The 19,052-nt window shown below is 44.2% G+C and overlaps 1 protein-coding gene across 1 annotated transcript in view; it reads right to left on the bottom strand.

Annotated features, from left to right (window-relative positions):
- The window catches only part of LOC126234781 (trypsin-1-like), a 48,907-nt gene extending 33,715 nt beyond the window's left edge, over window positions 1–15,192 (bottom strand). Inside the window, exons 1-3 of the mRNA XM_049943530.1 lie at window positions 15,063–15,192; window positions 14,881–14,979; window positions 5,960–6,093 (exon numbers count right to left, since the gene is read on the bottom strand). Of these exons, the coding sequence (XP_049799487.1) occupies window positions 5,960–6,093; window positions 14,881–14,979; window positions 15,063–15,114 (285 nt within the window). The 5' untranslated portion in view covers window positions 15,115–15,192. The remainder of the gene's footprint in view (window positions 1–5,959; window positions 6,094–14,880; window positions 14,980–15,062) is intronic.
- Window positions 15,193–19,052: the final 3,860 nt, after the last annotated feature.

The raw sequence follows: 19,052 nt of genomic DNA, 5'->3' as shown, positions 1-19,052 counted from the left end.
GAGGAATGGCTGGCGGCACAGAGTACCAACAAGGAATCTAACGACACAGCAGCAAGCATCAGTTCAGCGTGCACGACGGTTTGTTGTGTTGGAAGACTAATTTAGGACAACGGTTGGTCATGCCAACGGTGTTGATGGAAGAAGCACTACATGAAATCTATGATCATGTAGTGTCGGGCCATGGAGGATGCCGGCCGACGAATCAGGGCGGCGGAAAAATACTAGTGGAGGGGAAGGAAGAGTGATGTTGATCAACACATTAGAATTTGTGTAGTATCAAAAGCACATACTGTTGCAGAGGCGATAGAATAATTTAGTTTCATTGCGGTGGATGAGTTAGGACTATTCAGCCGAACACCAGCGGGTAACCATTTTTGTGCTGACAATAACAGAATTTTTTTTCTCGTTACATAGAGATGGTGCCAATTCCGGACCAACAGGTACTTACAGTCACACTAGCATTTGTGAACAGGTAGATACTGAAGTCTGCGGTGCCTGGTTCAGTAATAGTGGACCTGAGCACAAACTTCATGTCGGACCTGATTAAAGAGTTGTGACTGTTGTCAAGAGTAAAAAGATTAACAACAGTAGGAGAATAGGGGCCTTATACCTAATGCTGAAAATGCACTGAGGGAAAGGAAATAATCTATATGTATTGTATAGATAATTTTTGTCTTGTGTATAGTATAGGTCGGTTGTGATATTGTAGAGGAGGTTGTGTGTTGTTGTTAGGGTGGAATGCATCGGTAGTACACTCCTGGAAATGGAAAAAAGAACACATTGACACCGGTGTGTCAGACCCACCATACTTGCTCCGGACACTGCGAGAGGGCTGTACAAGCAATGATCACACGCACGGCACAGCGGACACACCAGGAACCGCGGTGTTGGCCGTCGAATGGCGCTAGCTGCGCAGCATTTGTGCACCGCCGCCGTCAGTGTCAGCCAGTTTGCCGTGGCATACGGAGCTCCATCGCAGTCTTTAACACTGGTAGCATGCCGCGACAGCGTGGACGTGAACCGTATGTGCAGTTGATGGACTTTGAGCGAGGGCGTATAGTGGGCATGCGGGAGGCCGGGTGGACGTACCGCCGAATTGCTCAACACGTGGGGCGTGAGGTCTCCACAGTACATCGATGTTGTCGCCAGTGGTCGGCGGAAGGTGCACGTGCCCGTCGACCTGGGACCGGACCGCAGCGACGCACGGATGCACGCCAAGACCGTAGGATCCTACGCAGTGCCTTAGGGGACCGCACCGCCACTACCCAGCAAATTAGGGACACTGTTGCTCCTGGGGTATCGGCGAGGACCATTCGCAACCGTCTCCATGAAGCTGGGCTACGGCCCCGCACACCGTTAGGCCGTCTTCCGCTCACGCCCCAACATCGTGCAGCCCGCCTCCAGTGGTGTCGCGACAGGCGTGAATGGAGGGACGAATGGAGACGTGTCGTCTTCAGCGATGAGAGTCGCTTCTGCCTTGGTGCCAATGATGGTCGTATGCGTGTTTGGCGCCGTGCAGGTGAGCGCCACAATCAGGACTGCATACGACCGAGGCACACAGGACCAACACCCGGCATCATGGTGTGGGGAGCGATCTCCTACACTGGCCGTACACCACTGGTGATCCTCGAGGGGACACTGAATAGTGCACGGTACATCCAAACCGTCATCGAACCCATCGTTCTACCATTCCTAGACCGGCAAGGGAACTTGCTGTTCCAACAGGACAATGCACGTCCGCATGTATCCCGTGCCACCCAACGTGCTCTAGAAGGTGTAAGTCAACTACCCTGGCCAGCAAGATCTCCGGATCTGTCCCCCATTGAGCATGATTGGGACTGGATGAAGCGTCGTCTCACGCGGTCTGCACGTCCAGCACGAACGCTGGTCCAACTGAGGCGCCAGGTGGAAATGGCATGGCAAGCCGTTCCACAGGACTACATCCAGCATCTCTACGATCGTCTCCATGGGAGAATAGCAGCCTGCATTGCTGCGAAAGGTGGATATACACTGTACTAGTGCCGACATTGTGCATGCTCTGTTGCCTGTGTCTATGTGCCTGTGGTTCTGTTAGTGTGATCATGTGATGTATCTGACCCCAGGAATGTGTCAATAAAGTTTCCCCTTCCTGGGACAATGAATTCACGATGTTCTTATTTCAATTTCCAGGAGTGTATATTGAGATGTGCTGTCAGTTACAATGGGGTTCTGAAGGGAGGGGTGGTGATAATGGTCCCTGTTCTCAGCTTGTCATTTGGAGAAAGGGCCAGAGGAGTTGATTTATAGTTGTGGCAGTGCCGTATCACTTCACTGGAGCCAGAGTGGAGGTACTTCAATATCATCAGCTGGATGGAGGAGTTGCATTTTAAATTGCAAGGAGGCTAGAGGACATGCTTTCAAGGATACAGGTGTTACCAGATGGTAACGATATTTTTAGTGAGGACACCAAGGAACACAGAAAGTTATTGGGGGCATTTACACCATTTAAAGAGCAGATGTGGGAGGTAATCAGTTTAGAGGTAGCATTTCGTGTTCTGCATGAACGCAGGAGGGTAGAAAGGGGATACACGAGGCAGAATTCAGAAGACTGTATTTGGGACAGTAGACGCAAGTGATGTGAGCAAACAGAAATCGCATAAAGATATCCATCAGGTGCTTCACAGGCAGTTAAGTACATTCCTGTTACCACCTGAGCAATATTTAACATGTTAGTGAGAGTTATTTGCTATGAATAAGGAAAACTTATGGAAGCAAGGTGTTTAGAGTTGCAAGGTACTAGGATGTTGATCAACAGACTAAACGTGATGTCATGTGACCTGTGTATCATTTACCAGTCAATGTGATCGGAATTACTTTGTTGCATACGTCACAGCCACCGCTGTACTGTCAAGATAGACGATTTGGGATATCCAAACAGAACCTTACCTTTTTTTAATGACATCTGGGTACCCAGCCTGGACCAGTCATTGAGGCAAATGAAAGATGCAAAAGAGGGGATGTTGTATCTTGTAAGACGATATTGGATGGTAGATGCTAAGTAACCGTGACCTTGAATGTTGCAATTCCTTGCACCAGGGTGACTGACTTTGCTTTGTTTAGCCTTGACATATCTGAGGGGATGAGCTGTTCAGAGACCTGATCCAGGAACGATTCATGTTGCCATGGACTGGAATCCCTGAGTGAGGGATGGAAGATTGATTGTTAGGTTAAAGATTAAAGTGGTAATCATTTAGTAGTAGGAATAATTGGTGTAGTTGTGATTGTCTTTATTTATGGATTATGGGGGGAACTAAACAGGGAACCTGGTTCAAATAGGACCCAAGGGGTCAGGTCTTCTCTTTGGAGGAGTCCAGTGTAGTGTCACTACCCAGTCTTTTAGCAAAAGTAATAAGTCTTTTTGTAAAAGTAATAAGAAGTCTTGAGAAAGCGGTCATGGAGCATTGCATTGTCAGCACAAGTGTGTTGCACACAGGTCAGAATAACATATACATAAGGGGATTGCATGGTGAGGCTCACCGTACTTAGAGAAAATCTGCGGCAATATCACAGCAGGCAGATCAGTGTCACCACACCAGGGCAAGTCTCTTGTTATGGGCGATATGACTAGGGGCCAGGTTTTATAGAAACAAATGCACTTCGGAGCGATTCAAATACGTCTGGATTTTGAGGCAGAAGGTATTCTTGTATTTCTCTCATCACCAGAGTCATGCAGCACCAGCACAATAGCCATGCTAGGCAGTGGGATGACTGGGCATTGCCATCAACAGCCATGGGTTTGCGACTGGGCTGTATCTGCTGCCATCACTGAGCTCCTCATGGGATTTGACCAACTTGCCATCTATGCCCGATGTCACCAGCACCGAATTACTAGTGGGATGCCACTGACATCACAGCCATGTCCCCCAGAGACTGCCATCCTGCCACAAGTTTATGTCATCATCACAGGGAGCCTATGCAAGGTGGAAGCTGCTACCCATATGTCAGGGGCAGGGAGGTGTGCGTACCTCACTGAGCTCTGATGTATCATGAATTGGAATTAAATAAAGGCATTATTTACTGGCAACAGTGATTGCACTGGGCCTTCTCGCCTGTCACCAACACTCACTCCTCCCCTTCTCCCTAACTGCCACTGCACTCTTCAGAAAGGTGTCAAAGTGGTCACCTCCTCCAGGCACTCTTCAGCACGCGACTGAGGACAGTATCAGTTCAATAGGTCGAGTATGTCATCATATCTGCACAGTATTTGGTGCTGACATTGTTGATAGCAGGAACTATCGTAATCCAGGATACTGAGTTCATTATGTCCTAATGTGATTTATCGCTGCTACACTGCTGTGCTGTGGTGAAGATTTAAAGTTGGACAAAAATAAATCAGGCTGTTGAGTTCTGAAGTCTCATAAGTCAGGCACATGCTGTTGGAGCTCGACTGGCTCACATGAACCTTGTAGGATAGCTACATGATCATCAGGGGCCACTGCATTGTGGGGAAAGATACTAAATAAAAAAAATGTAATATAATAATAATAATAACAGAGAGAGACGGGAGGATTAATACTTACATTAGAATTTGGCAACCCTCATATTGTCCCTGGGCTCAATGGTTGATTTCTACTGCTGACACTACATAGTGCCAATCGGCCAATATACAGAGCACAAATTCTAAGCCTGTCAGGTGAGGCTGGACACCCTGAAGAGTGGTGGCGGTGGGTGCGAGGTGAGGGTCAATGCACTACATGAGTGGGAGAGGGGAGTCCACTTTTGGATCTTAAATTATGGTAACTAAGATTAGATTTACATAAACTTAACTTGGGATAGTGGCAGTCAATTCTTAGTAGTAAATTATTGTAATAAAAATGACAGATATGAGATTTAGCCAAAAAGTAGTTGCCAATTACGTAAAACATCTATAAATGAAAGTAAGAGCAGTTTGTTTACATTAGGTTCGTAAATTACGTGGTTTGCTTACATAAGGGGAACCAGGCCATGTGGCAAGTTTGTGTACAAAAGGGGAACAATGCCCACATTTGGCCTGAACTTGCACAGCTCCACTACTTGTGCGATCACATAAAACACATAATTAATTTTTTCTGAAGACAGATTCCCCGAGTTCCGAGTGTTACATGCTTGTGACATGAGTGTTCACGACTTCTTACCTCTGCGGGTATCAATGTATAATATATTATTGACAATGCAAACAGCATGATTACAAGTGTCAGATTTGCTGAACAATTAAATTCTCCGTGTTTTGCCTGCATCTGTAAAGAAAACTTAGTTCTGAAAGCATGGCATTCTAAAAACTTTACGTTTCGTCATGCTCGTATTTTTATATAATCGTCCTGATGATAATGTGTTTTACGTTTAATGCTCACACAGAATGTCAGAGGAAGTCTCCATCAATCTAATCAATGATGCTTATGCTGTTTGGAGACATTTACCTTTTCAGCTCCATTTGACTTCCGAGTGCTTAATGAAATTTGCTTATTTATGAGATCCACAGTGGTGTGGCAGTGTTTGAACACTTCTCCTGTTAGATGCTGTCCAGAACTTTATTGTTGAAATAGGAACTAATATTTAATGAACTTTAAGCAGTTTTTGGAATGGCTTCTACTGTTCCCATGTAGTTGATACAAATATAATTTTCTCGATCATTTGGAGCGTCAAGACATAAGCCATATCAGTTCCTACTTATGAGCTACTTACTTTCTTTTTAGCACTCATTTTTATCCTCAACCATTTCATCTGTTCAGCCCTCTTGCGTAAGTTACCAGTTTAATGTAGGTTTTGCTATTATTTCTGTGCAGTGCTACCCTTTAAATTTGATACAACATTGGCATAACTAACAGAGGTCTCGCGCAGTCTGCTAGCTTGCTCGTATAGTAAGTCTTTTCCCTATCTCACAGTGTGATATGCCAGCAGATCTACAGTTGTTATTTGAACGGGAAGTTTAGCGTGTACTCACAACGTAACTGCCGAGATTGCTGACACAGTGGGCTGCTGTGAGCACGGATGTGCTGGTGATGATGGAGCCTCCACAGTTGTGCCTCTTGATGAACAGTCCCCCTATCTTCAGCGATACCAGATACGGAAATTCACCTGCAAAATTGGTGAATAATTAATGTAGAAAGACGACTGCAGTAGGGCCGATGTTGACAGATGTCCTAAGCTACTGTTGTAGTACAGACAGAGGGAATTTACTGAATCGTGTAAATTAACTAAATTAGGAGAGTAAAAGTCTAATGAAAAATTTAAGAAATGTATAACTGATGTATTTCTTTTATACTTTTTTCCTGTTTTAATTAACATCATCCCTTAGTTCGTTCCTTATAAGTCATCATCTAAAATTTTCGTCCCCAGTTTATTTATTTGTGACACTCTGGGTAATTATGTCCATAATTTCCTTGAAGAAATATAGCAACCTACCACTTTATATATTTCCAAGACGCGTTTCGGGATTTCACTCATCTCCCACTGGCGTAATACTCCAAGGTGATAAAAGTCATGGGATAACGATAAGCACATATACCGATGGAGGTAGCATCGCCTCCACAAGGTAAAAAAGGTCTGTGCATTGGTGGACTTGTCATTTGTACTCGGATGACTCACGTAAAAAGGTTTCCGACTTTCTTTATTAACAGACTTTGAACGCGGAATGGTGGTTGGAACAAGACGCATGGGGCACTCCATTTCGGAAATCGTTAGGGAATTCGGTATCTCGAGATCCACGGTATCAAAAGTATGCAATTTTCAGCCATTATCTCTCAGCTCGGACAATGCAGTGGCCGACAGCCTTCACTTAATGACAGGGTTGTCAGTGCTAACAGACAAGCAACACTGGGTGAAGTAACTTTAGAAATCAATGTGGGACGTACGGCGAAATCTGGCGTCAGTGGGCTATGGCAGCAGACGACCGACGCGAGTACCTTTGTTAGCACCATGATATCACTTGCTGCCCCTCTGCTGGGGTCGTAACCATAGCGGTTGGACCCTAGACAACTGGAAAAACTTGGCTTGCTCAGATGAACCCCGACTTCCTTTGGTAATAGAGCTCAATTGTAGGAGTGTGACGCAGATCCCACGAAGCCATGGACCCAAATAGTCAACAAGGCACTGCGCAAGCTGGCCTTGGCTCCACAATGGAGTGGACAGTGTTTACAGGCAATGGGCTTCGTCCTCTGGTCTAACAGAAACGATCACTGACTGGAAATGGCTATGTTGGGCAACTTGCGTACCATTTTCCGCCATTCAAGGACTTCCCAAACAACGACAAATTTTTATGGATGAAAATACGCCATGTTTCTGGGCCACAATTGTTCGTGAATGGACATATCGAACAAATGATTTGACCACCCGTATTGCCCGATATGAATCTCCTCGAACGTTTATGGGACGTCATGTAGAGGACACCTCGTGCACAAAATCCTACACCGTCAGCACTTCCGCAAATTTGGACGGCTGTAGAGGCAGCATGGTTCAGTGTTTCTCCTGGTGACCTCCAGACACTTCCTGAATCAATGCCGCGTAGAGTTCCTGCAATAAGCGGGGCAAAAGGAGGTCCGGCATGATATTAGTAGGTACCTCATGACTTTTGTCATTTCGGTGTAGATTTATACCTTCATCGTCACTATAATTTCCTGTACTGAATTTTGAAACTTGCAACTGCCTTGCGCAAACTAACAATTTACGGTTTTCATGTTTATCAAGTTGTTTGTTGATATTTAAATAATAGTTGGGTTCCCTTACTTTTATTCTGTAACTTTTAGTTCCCATTTTCGCTTTTGTATGCACGGCAATGAGACTTGTAGCTTCCATGATTCACTGTTGCAGGACAGCATTCACATTGCGGGTTACTTATGAATGTGTTTATTGCACTTATAAAGAAAGTCGGGTTCCAATTTATTATGCATTCTGAAATTGGTCCTGAAGTAATTTTTGTATATTGACATAATAACGCAAACCTTAAAAAATGATACATGCGTCTGTGCTACTAAAAATGAGTAGTTTAACTTATGGGTTGAAAGTTGTCTGTTCATTTGGCATTGCTTCCAATTATAATTTGTTTTTAGCAGGTCGTGATACCTGTATTTGCTCTATTTTATGGAAGTCTGCTGTAATCAGTTTACATTGATCGTAACAATGCCAAGGTATTTTCCATAATACACTTTACCAAGGGTACTTTATGCCCAACCGAAATAATAAAAAGTAAATAATAATGCTTAAATTGTTGTTGAATTATATTAACAAAATACTTTTTAATGAGTTACTGACGTGTAAATAGGGTCCGGAACCTGAAAATACCACTTAGCACACTCTTAACGATATCAATGCACTTGCAATAACTAGATTTCGTGAGTGCCGGAAAAATATATCACAAAAATGTAAATTTAGTTCATTGTTATTGACTTTTACACTCATCCTACTTTATAAAGAGATACTGATGTGTGCATTAGGCTCTCAACCTCGAAATACTGTACGACATTTTGGGGAAAGTGACATCTGCTGCTCAGTTTAAAGGCAAATCGCCACTCTCTGCTCTTACTGTAGTCCGTCCAGAGAAACCGGTGATACTAGTCTGTCCTGACACCAAGAGGAAGACGTTTTTTGTCTGGTCCACGCCGTTGAGCGCATACTACAGCGTACAAGGAGCTGGGTGCCACTATTTCAATTGTGAGAGGCGAGGATAGACTAGCATAGCTAACGTGTTATTTGCAATTAATCCGTGAGCAGGGACTGGGCCGTGTTCTTTAGCATAGCAAAATGGATGCTGATCTGTTGCACAAATTAAGCATATGGGAGCTGATTATAGCCCAGTAACTTTTTTTTCCTCTTCGTCGTGTTGGCAACTGAAGGTTTCTACTATCACCCAAAGTAAAAAACAATTTTGTGTTCGTTAAAGCATTACGAGATGCAAACGCTATGTTCCGTTTGTCTGGCGAGAGTAAAAATGTTTATTTGTGGGTCTGAATGTATACGCTAGTTTGTAAATTTGTTTGTCCGTATGCTAAGGTAGTATTTCAAAATAGCTACCCATTCTTTGTCAGTCGATTCGTGGAATCTATGCCATGTCACAAGGCAACTATCTCCACTCTTTCACTGGCAATCACCAGTTGAGCTGCCATTAAGAAATATTAGTAATAAATAGCTTTACTGCCCGTGCTATTACGTTTCAGATGCTAATAAAGGTAGACAAACGTGCCCAGCATTGCTGACTGTTGTTTTTAGGACATGAAGCTGTGTAATCCTGATCACTATAATGGTGTTAATTAAGACTGATACTCAGGATTCAGGTACTTATCCAGATGATGTAATGTTCCTTTCATATCATATCTACACTACTGGCCATTAAAATTGCTACACCAATACGATGACGTGCTACAGACTCGAAATTTAACCGACAGGAAGAAGGTGCTGTGATATGCAAATGATTATCTTTTCAGAGCATTTACACAAAGTTGGCGCCGGTGGCGACACCTACAACGTGCTGACATCAGGAAAGATGCCAACCGGTTTCTCATACACAAACAGCAGTTGACCGGCGTTGCCTGGTGAAACGTTGTTGTGATGCCACGTGTAAGGAGGAGAAATGCGCACCATCACCTTTCCGACTTTGATAAAGGTTGAATCGTAGCCTATCGCGATTGTGGTTTATCGTATCGCGACATTGCTGCTCGCGTTGGTCGAGATCCAATGACTGTAAGCAGAATATGGAATCGGTGGGTTCGGGAGGGTAATACGGAACGCCGTGCTCGATCCCATCGGCCTCGTATCACTAGCAGTCGAGATGACAGGTATCTTATCCGCATGGCTGTAACGGATCGTGCAGTCACGTCTCGATCCCTGAGTCAACAGACAACAACCGGGACGTTTGCAAGACAACAACTATCTGCACGAACAGTTCGACGACGTTTGCAGCAGCATGGACTATCAGCTTGGACACCATGGCTGCGGTTACCCTTGATGCTGCATCACAGACAGGAGCGCCTGCGATGGTGTACTCAACGACGAACCTGCGTGCACGAATGGCAAAACGTCATTTTTTCGGATGAATCCAGTTCTGTTAACGTCATCATGATGGTCGCATCCGTGTTTGGCGACATCGCGGTGAACGCACATTGGAAGTGTGTATTCGTCATCGCCATACTGACGTATCACCCGGCGTGATGGTATGGGGTGCCATTGGTTACACGTCTCGGTCACCTCTTGTTCGCACTGACGGCACTTTGAACAGTGGACGTTACATGTCAGATGTTTTACGACCCGTGGCTCTAACCTTCATTCGATCCCTGTGAAACCATACATTTCAGCAGGATAATGCACGACCCCATGTTGCAGCTCCGGTACGGGCCTTTCTGGATACAGAAAATGTTCGACTGCTGCCCTGGCCAGCACATTCTCCAGATCTCCCACCAACTGAAAACGTCTGGTCAATGAAGGCCGAGCAACTGGCTCTTCACAATACGGCAGTCACTACTCTTGATGAACTGTGGTATCGTGTTGAAGCTGTATGGGCAGCTGTACCTGCACACGCCATCCAAGCTCTGTTTGACTCAATGCCCAGGCGTATCAAGGTCGTTATTACGGCCTGAGGTGGTTGTTCTGGGTACTGATTTCTCAGGATGTATGCACCCAAATTGAGTGAAAATGTAATCACATGTCAGTTCTAGTATAATATATTTGTCAAATGAATACCCGTTTATCGTCTGCATTTCTTCTTGGTGTAGCAATTTTAATGGCCAGTAGTGTAGGTTTACAAAATGAGACTTCAGGTTTAGGGCACAGCTAAAGACTATGAACACAATGTTAACACTGTTTAATTTGGTTCACCACTTTCGCAATCCAGTATTAACTGTTGAATATTTTGATTAGACGTTTATTAGTTATGAGTTATTACGAGGGTACGTATGTGATTTTATAGGGGATGAATCTCATACATTTTGCATAGCTTAAATGTTTCAGGGTTTAATTATCACTGTTTGTGGGATTTTTTTATTGCTTTTCTACTTATTGCTTTTCTACTCACACACACGGCTTTAAGCGTGCTTGAGAAGTCTCCGTATCCCTCTTGACTTGGTACAATTGGAGAGTTAAGTATCTGATTGGCACCTATTTTCATTGGCACCTATTTGCAAAAGAGCAGCTGAATTTCACTTAGTGGGGTCAACAACGCATGACCTCATTAAGAAAGATTAGAAAATTGAAGTAATGAGAAAGATGTTCGTGAATGTATTACCTGACAGCGGCATGGGCTAGCGAGACGCAGCCTGGTCTGCTTTGCTACCACGATTTGCAAACGGCATCTCCCGCTCAAGAGTGTATTTTCTGATGAATATGCGACGTATCGCAGTTCCACAAAAGTGAAGTTATTTTATGGTCTAAGGAAAATTTTCACCATGTGCAAGGGAGAAGAATGTGCCTCATGTTATGATATAGGCCAGAATGTCGTCACGTCCACCGATATTTTTCGAAAAGTGCAATAATGTGTATTCTACTTTCGACACGTTGAAAACGTGGTTAATATCTCAGTTAAAAGGCAAGGGAATCATGGATCATTTGTAATTGCAGCAGGACGGAGTTCCAACGTAGTCTCGTGTTCAGGTACGCGAGTTTCTTGATGAACAGTTTGGAGGCCGTTGGACTGCGGGTGCTTCGGTTACAACTCCAAATCCATTGAAATGGCCACCACGAACTCCAGACTTAACACGCAAGACAACTCATAAAGGCGAGTACGCAAGTCTCTTACAGCTCACCGTCGGTACATGACCACTGCTGAATTGCACAAAAACGTTGAGGAAAGCATTGGAAGCATGGCAGCTACGATATTCTGCAAGATCTCAATCAGGACATGAAAACGGATAGATCTCTGTGTAGGGCGAGTTGGTGCACTTAGTGTTCTAACGAATACATAAATTTGTATGTATATACAGTATACAATATACTGTGTTGATTGATAGGTACATTTTCTTCTTCTTCTTGCATTAACTATATAAAATGCTATGTTAGCAATTAACTTTACTGGTCACCTACCGAGTGAGGTAGTAACTGGCAAGCATAGACAAAATAGTAACTAAGTTAAGCTGAATGTTACAAAACTGATAAGGGATTTCTTAGATATATGAAGTGATGATATACATTTTATATATATTTGCTAGCCTAACGTAATGGAATAAGATTTACGAATGAATAAAGCAAGTAATAAATGACTTACATTATAAGAAGTCACTAAATTCTCACTGGGGAGAACATAAGTTATTGTCTTTTTTTTCTTATTATACTTTTTTTCTAGGACAGCACTTAGGTCTGGAAATTTCTTAAAACCATTTTGATCGGCAACTTTGTGGGAACACGCTGCTCTGTATCGGAGTATAAGTGCGTCAATGAACGTATGCGTGCTATGCATGTAGATGTATGCGAAAAAAGGACTACAAGTTTCCGAAAAAAAGCAAATGCACCTCACTATTAACTAAACATAAACATACAACTTGGCTCGGTAAACGAATTGCTATTTTGCACAGAGTAGCTTCCCTTCCGCAGGCTGTGTCCTTAAACCTCCCCCATTCCCCCCCCCCCCCCCCTCCCGGGTCGGCCAGCCCTTCCTCCTCACAACTAAGCTCCATTAGTACCCCTTTCGCTCTTGCTGAAAGGAAGCTTAGCTGCGTAACTTCTAGGAATAGTACTTCTGGAAGAAAGGCTATTGTTGAGAAATGTATTAGGCAAAACATAATGCATTTATTTACTCATTTAAACCTCTTGTGATAAGGGCCAAAACGTCCTCTCGTACATCGACCCAGGGTTTTAAACGTACAGTGGAGGAGGCGGAGCTAAGTGTTTGACGTCCCGTCGAGGGCAAGGTCATTAGAGAGGGAGCACAAGCTCAGATTGGGGAAGGATGGGGAAGGAAATCGGCCGTGTAATTTCAAAGGATCCTGAAGCGAATTGGAGATATAACGGAAAAACTACATCAGAATCGCTGAACGCGGGTTTGAACCGTCGTACTCTGGAAAGCGCGGCCAGTGTATTAACCACTGCGACACCCCACTCGATCACACATACGGTAGGTTGTCTATTACATCATAGTTCCCTAAGAAATAACAGTTTTGACATAACAACTAGTGTTACAGTGATTTTATTGGTAGTGTGAGTAAATTATACTGTCTATCAACTAACAAAGTTAATACTGCAATTGCTAGGACTACCGGAGCTGCAGCCACTAATAGTGATATCGATGATAATAATAATAATAATAATAATAAGAGCAATAACTGTGACTCTAATAACATTAATGATAGTGCCATATATAAGAAATGTTTATGTATCTACCAAATAGGTGTTTTCCGATATAGCGAGTTCTGTGAAAAGAAAATTTAAGGCACTACATCGGCCAAGAATACCAGAAATGAGGGTGATCAGGTTGGATAGAGGGATGTACAAGGGTAACGTGTGCTTGCAGGGACAATGGCGATCTTGTTGTTGATTTAGTAGAAATGCCACTACCTGTGTTCTGAAGGTGGAGATTCTGTTTAGTTCTCTAATGTAATGCGGGATGTTGTCCCAGAGTCGTGTTTCTGCTACTGAGAACGACTTCGAGAAGGTGCCTGAACGGTGGAGTGGGACAGAAAGGATTTTTTTCTGATTGGAACGGATGTTTCTGCAGTGTTGTGTTCAGAAAAGAGCGTTAAGGTCGAGAAGAGATATGAGGGACAGTGATGACTGATAAGACAGTAGAGAAGACAGAGGGTTTGAAAATCTCTGCACTTGTCTGCACGCAGCTGAGCATGTGATGGTGAAATGTGACCAAAGAGTCGAAGAATACAGATATAACGAACACAGGTACTCATAACCAGTTCTAGGAGCCGTGAGCTTTCTTCAGAAAGGCCTTCCAGGTTGATGTCGCTGTAATCAATAACTGGAAGTGTAAGTGTCTGTACAAGTTTGTTTTTGACCTCAAGAGAGGAGAGCTTTTTATATTTTTGTCGGACACTGAGAGATGCCTTTGCCTTCTTATTAATTATCATTACGTGCTCATTCCAACTTAGATTTTCGTCTGCTCTCTTATACTCCTTGCTGAAGGATAGAAATTGATGTGAGCCCCATTTATGGTTAAAGGCGACAGGGATACCCGATACATCGGGCTAATGAGCCTAGAATGATGAGCTGAACTTTAACATGTTACACTGTGCCTATTTCGATAGTAGACACAAGTCAATGTTGAGATTCTCTGTAGCTGTCTTTAGGTTTATAGCATTAGCACTAAGACACAACTGGGGTCGTCAGGGTAAATGTGGTATCTGCAATAGGAGACGATTCGTGACAAGTCATTGACGTACAATGAAAAGAGTATACGATCTAATACCGAACACTGGGGTACGCCTGATGCTATCTGTCTCTATTGTGGCCTTATGATGCCGGACATGAAGCACTGGTGGCGAGACGTCACTTATGAGCGAGAACATTGCAGAGCACCCTGCGAGAAATTTGGGCTGCGTCAGTTATTATTTCCAATATTAATCTTAAGCCTGCAGCGGGATCTGTGTTGTTTCATAGCTTCCTGGCATTGTGCCATACCAGGATTCTGACCCAGAAGCTTGCCTTACTTATTGAGTTATCCAGGCACAGCCACGACGCGACCTCACTTGCGCCGGTAACTGTCCCCTAATTTTCAAACTATGAAGAGGAGAGCTTTCCCACGATAGGTAAGGTTCCGTGTTGGAGTCTTATGCGGTACACAGTTTTACTCTACCAGGAAGGGCGCAACCCTATGCACAGGGACAGACTGCTTCTGGGAACAACTGGGCAGTGTCAGTTACCTGAAGAGCTAGTTTCACCAGATGATGTACAGTTTGGATTATAAAGAAACTTTTGAGTGCATCAGAAGGGTGTACTCACCCCTCGCTGCGTCGTGGCCGCCGTAGATTCGCCCTGTAGTGACGCCCAGCCTCCTGGCGGGACCAGTGTGTGCAACACGGCGAACCGGCAGCGAGGCTCCTGCAGTGTAACAACACATTACGACACGGCCCATGTAGCCTCAGTACTTGTATTGCGATAAGAAATTACCTGTTGCCACCCACCTAGCACACAGGCTACGGAGGCGAGAAGCACGAAAACACACAATCGCATCATATTGCAAGAGCTGATAGGTTCTGCCTCCCTCACTGCTAAAACAAAACAATCAGACTCGGAGAACCGTGGCCGTCTCAGCAATTAATGCCAGCCGACGGTAAAAATTATCGGTGTGCTAGCGTATCAGTGATAACGAGTCGATGAGAAATTCAGATTGTGATTTGATACAATCTTATAAGCAGTTAAGTCACCGCCAGAAAATTCATATGTTGCTCTGGAAGTGAGGTTTTATTTTGAATCCTTCTATGCCTGATCTATGTCGAAGTTCATCTATAATGTTCGCTGAATGTCGTGGTGTATCACAGCACTGCCGCCACGACGGGACGTCCGTCTGAGGCATCGTCACGGAAAACAGCAGAGAACCGGGCTCCCGTGCCTCCACAGCGATTGCAGCGCCGTGTGACACACATACTTCCATACTGATGACTAGGAAAACACGGGAAGTGGCATTACCCAGTATCCCAGAAACTTTGCTCAGTGAAAGAGGGGTCAAAATAAGTGAACACGTACCTCAGCTTATTCCTAGTTACTTGACCGTTTCTGACAAAACGGCGGCGAAAATTTTGGAAGTACTGTGCTTTCTAGTGGCTAATGAGTGCGACTGAAGCGGTGGCACAGCGACCAGTGTTGCGGTTTTATAATTTCGCACCGCATGTTTAAAACTACATTCTTGTTTTTGTTTCTATTCACTTACTAACAACCGTAGAAGGTTACTACACGAATGTCATCCATTGTCTGCTGAAACAACGTGGTCCTTATTCGTCGTCTAATTGTCTGTCTGGTGAAAGACGAAAAAAAAAAGAATGAGAAAGTTATTTGAAATTGTTTTCGGTAAAATTCCTGTAATGTGTCTAGTTTCATAATCAGTTGTAAGCGCCTATTTTCGGAAAAATGACCAGTAACGCGTGGTGAAATTCCTGTAGTGTATCTTGATTCACACTCAAATGCATGCATGGTTTGCCACGAAATTATTGCCAATGCATGTAACATTCAGCAAAGATAATCTCGTTTGTTTCCCAAGTGAGATCCATACCAAGAAATCTTGCTGTGATATACTTGCCTTCGTGCGGTGCTCATGTGTTCAGAATTTCTACATTTTGAAAATTTCTACAATCGGCATAATTCAAGTGAATGCAGTAAATGTCCCTGAAAAATAAACATAACATCAAAATGTAAGAATTAATATAAGAACTGACATGAGAATGAATATAAGAACTTAAAAAGATTGTAACCTCTGAAAATACCATATGTGCACATGTTATATATAATAAACATATGAAAATGGTAGAGAAGGAAAGTTACTACTCGCCATAAAGTGGAGATGCTGTGTCGCGATAGGCACAACAAAAAGATTCACACAATTATAGCTTTCAGCCATTAAGACCCTTGTCAGCAATAGACACACATACACACATGCACGCACACACACTCACGCAAACGCAACTTGCATAGACATCTGCAGACAACTGAAACCACACTGTGATCAGCAGCACCAGTGCATGATGCGAGTGGCGACTGGGAGGGGGTAAGGAGGAGTCTGAGCCGGGAAGGAGGAGGGATGGTATGGTGGGGATGGCAGTCAGTGAGGTGCTACATTATAGATGGAAGGCAGGAGAGAAGGTGGGGAGGGGGGGGAGAGACTAAGTAGCGAAAAAGGAGAGAAATAAAAAGAAATTAAAAGACCAGGTGTGGCGGTGAAATGACGGCTGTGTAGTGCTTGAATGGGTAGGAGGCTGGATGGGTGAAGACAGTGACTAATGAAGTTAGAAGCCAGGAGGGTTACAGGAATGTAGGATGCATTGCAGGGAAAGTTCCCACTTGTGCAATTCAGAAAAGCTGGTGTTGGTGGGAAGGAACCATATGGCACAGGCTGTGAAGCAGGCATTGAGATGAGGGATATAAAGTTTGGCAGCACGTTCAGCAGCAGGGTGGTCCACTTGTTTTTTGGCCGCAGTTTGTAGGTGGCCATTCATGTGGACCGACAGCTTGTTGGTTGTCATGCCTACATAGAATGTAGCACAGTGGTTGCAGCTTTCCTTATAAATCACATGACTGGCTTCACAGGTAGCTCTGCATTTGATGGGATAGGTGTGTTAGTGACCAGACTGGAGTAGGTGGTGGTAGGAGGATGTATGGGACAGATCGGGAATGAGGTAAAGGATTGGGAGCAGGGGTTGTGTAAGGATAGACGAGTATAATGCATAGGTTCGGTGGATGGTGGAATACCACTGAAGGAGGGGTGGCGAGGATAGTGGGCAGGACATGTCTCATTTCAGGGCATGACGAGAGGTAAGCGAAACCCTGGCAGAGAATGTAATTCAGTTGCTCCAGTCGCAGATGGTACTGAGTTACAAGGGGAATACTCCTCTGTGGCCAGACTGTGGGATTTTGAGAAGTGGTGGGAGACTGGAAAGATTAAGCAAGGGAGATTTGTTTTTGTACAAGGTTCGGAGGATAATTATGGTCAGTGAAGGCTTCAGTATGACCCTCGGTATATTTTGAGAGTGACTGCTCATCAATGCAGGTGCGACGACCACGGGTGGCTAGGCTGTATGGAAGGGACTTCTTGGTATGGAATGGATGGCAGCTGTCGAAGTGAGTGTATTGCTGGTGGTTAGTAGGTTTGATATGGATGGAGGTACTGATGCTGCCATCTCTGAGGTGGAGGTCAACATCTAGGAAGGAAGGTTGCTGGGTTGAGCAGGACCAGGTGAAGCAAATGGCGGAGAAGTTGTTAAGGTTCTGGAGGAATGTGAATAGGGTATCCTCACCTTCAATGCAGATAGCAAAGATGTAATCAATGAATGTGAACCAGGTGAGGGGTTTAGGATTCTGTGTTTTTAGGAAGGATGACTCAGGAATAGGTTGGCATAGGATGGTTCCATGCAGGTGCCCATAGCTGTACTCTGGATCTGTTTGTAGGTAATGCCTTCAAAGGACATAGTTGGTCATGGCGACTAGGAAGGAAGTTGTTGGTTTGGAATCCATAGGGCGTCTGGAAAGGTAGTGTCCGATAGCAGTAAGGCCATGGGCATTAGGAATATTAGTGAACAGGGAGGTGGCATCAATAGTTGGTTGTGCTTATCGCGACCTAACATCTCCGCTATATGGTGAGTGGCCACATTCCTTCTCTAACGTTGTTACTGTGGTGTCACCGCCAGACACCACACTTGCTAGGTGGTAGCCTTTAAATCGGCCGCGGTCCATTAGTATACGCCGGACCCGCGTGTCGCCACTGTCAGTAATTGCAGACCGAGCGCCACCACACGGCAGGTCTAGAGAGACGTACTAGGACTCGCCCCAGTTGTACAGCCGACTTTGCAAGGAAAGGTTCACTGACAAATACGCTCTCATTTGCCGAGACGATAGTTAGCATAGCCTTCAGCTACATTTGCTACGACCTAGCAAGGCGCCGTATTCAATTGATAATTAATATTATGAAGCATGTACCGTAACGAGAGATGTTCTACAAATGAGGATTAAAGTTAAGTATTACAAGATTTTCGTACTTTATTGCAATTCTCAAGACATTGTCCTGTTCCAGACCTCACGCCAGCCTGCGTGAGTTTAAGCGCGTGCCTTTCGGCTTCCTCTCATTGTGTCTAGGCTGTCTTGTCTAGACACAACAGTTACATTCCATCCTGATGTTACGTTCCATTCTGATAAATGTATGACACTTACTGCGAAAACTAGTTGTAATTTTACAGTTAATAGAACGCTCTTATATCACCTAATTTGATAGGGAACATGTTCGCACTATCCTCTCCGGGCGCTTCAGTTCACCTTGTACGGTCACTGGTTCGTATCTACTTCTAGTCATATCAGCATCGTGATTGGCTGGCCATCTTATTATACCAACTGTACTATTTTCTAGGCTACGGTCAGCAGTTGCTTTACAAATATAAAAGCTGTACAAATGACTGTTACATTTGACGCAG

The sequence above is a fragment of the Schistocerca nitens genome, chromosome 2 (genome assembly GCF_023898315.1).
Source record: "Schistocerca nitens isolate TAMUIC-IGC-003100 chromosome 2, iqSchNite1.1, whole genome shotgun sequence".
NCBI lineage: Eukaryota > Metazoa > Arthropoda > Insecta > Orthoptera > Acrididae > Schistocerca > Schistocerca nitens.
The sequence above is the reverse complement of the archived record's forward strand: the minus strand, read 5'-3'. Positions and strand labels throughout refer to the sequence as shown.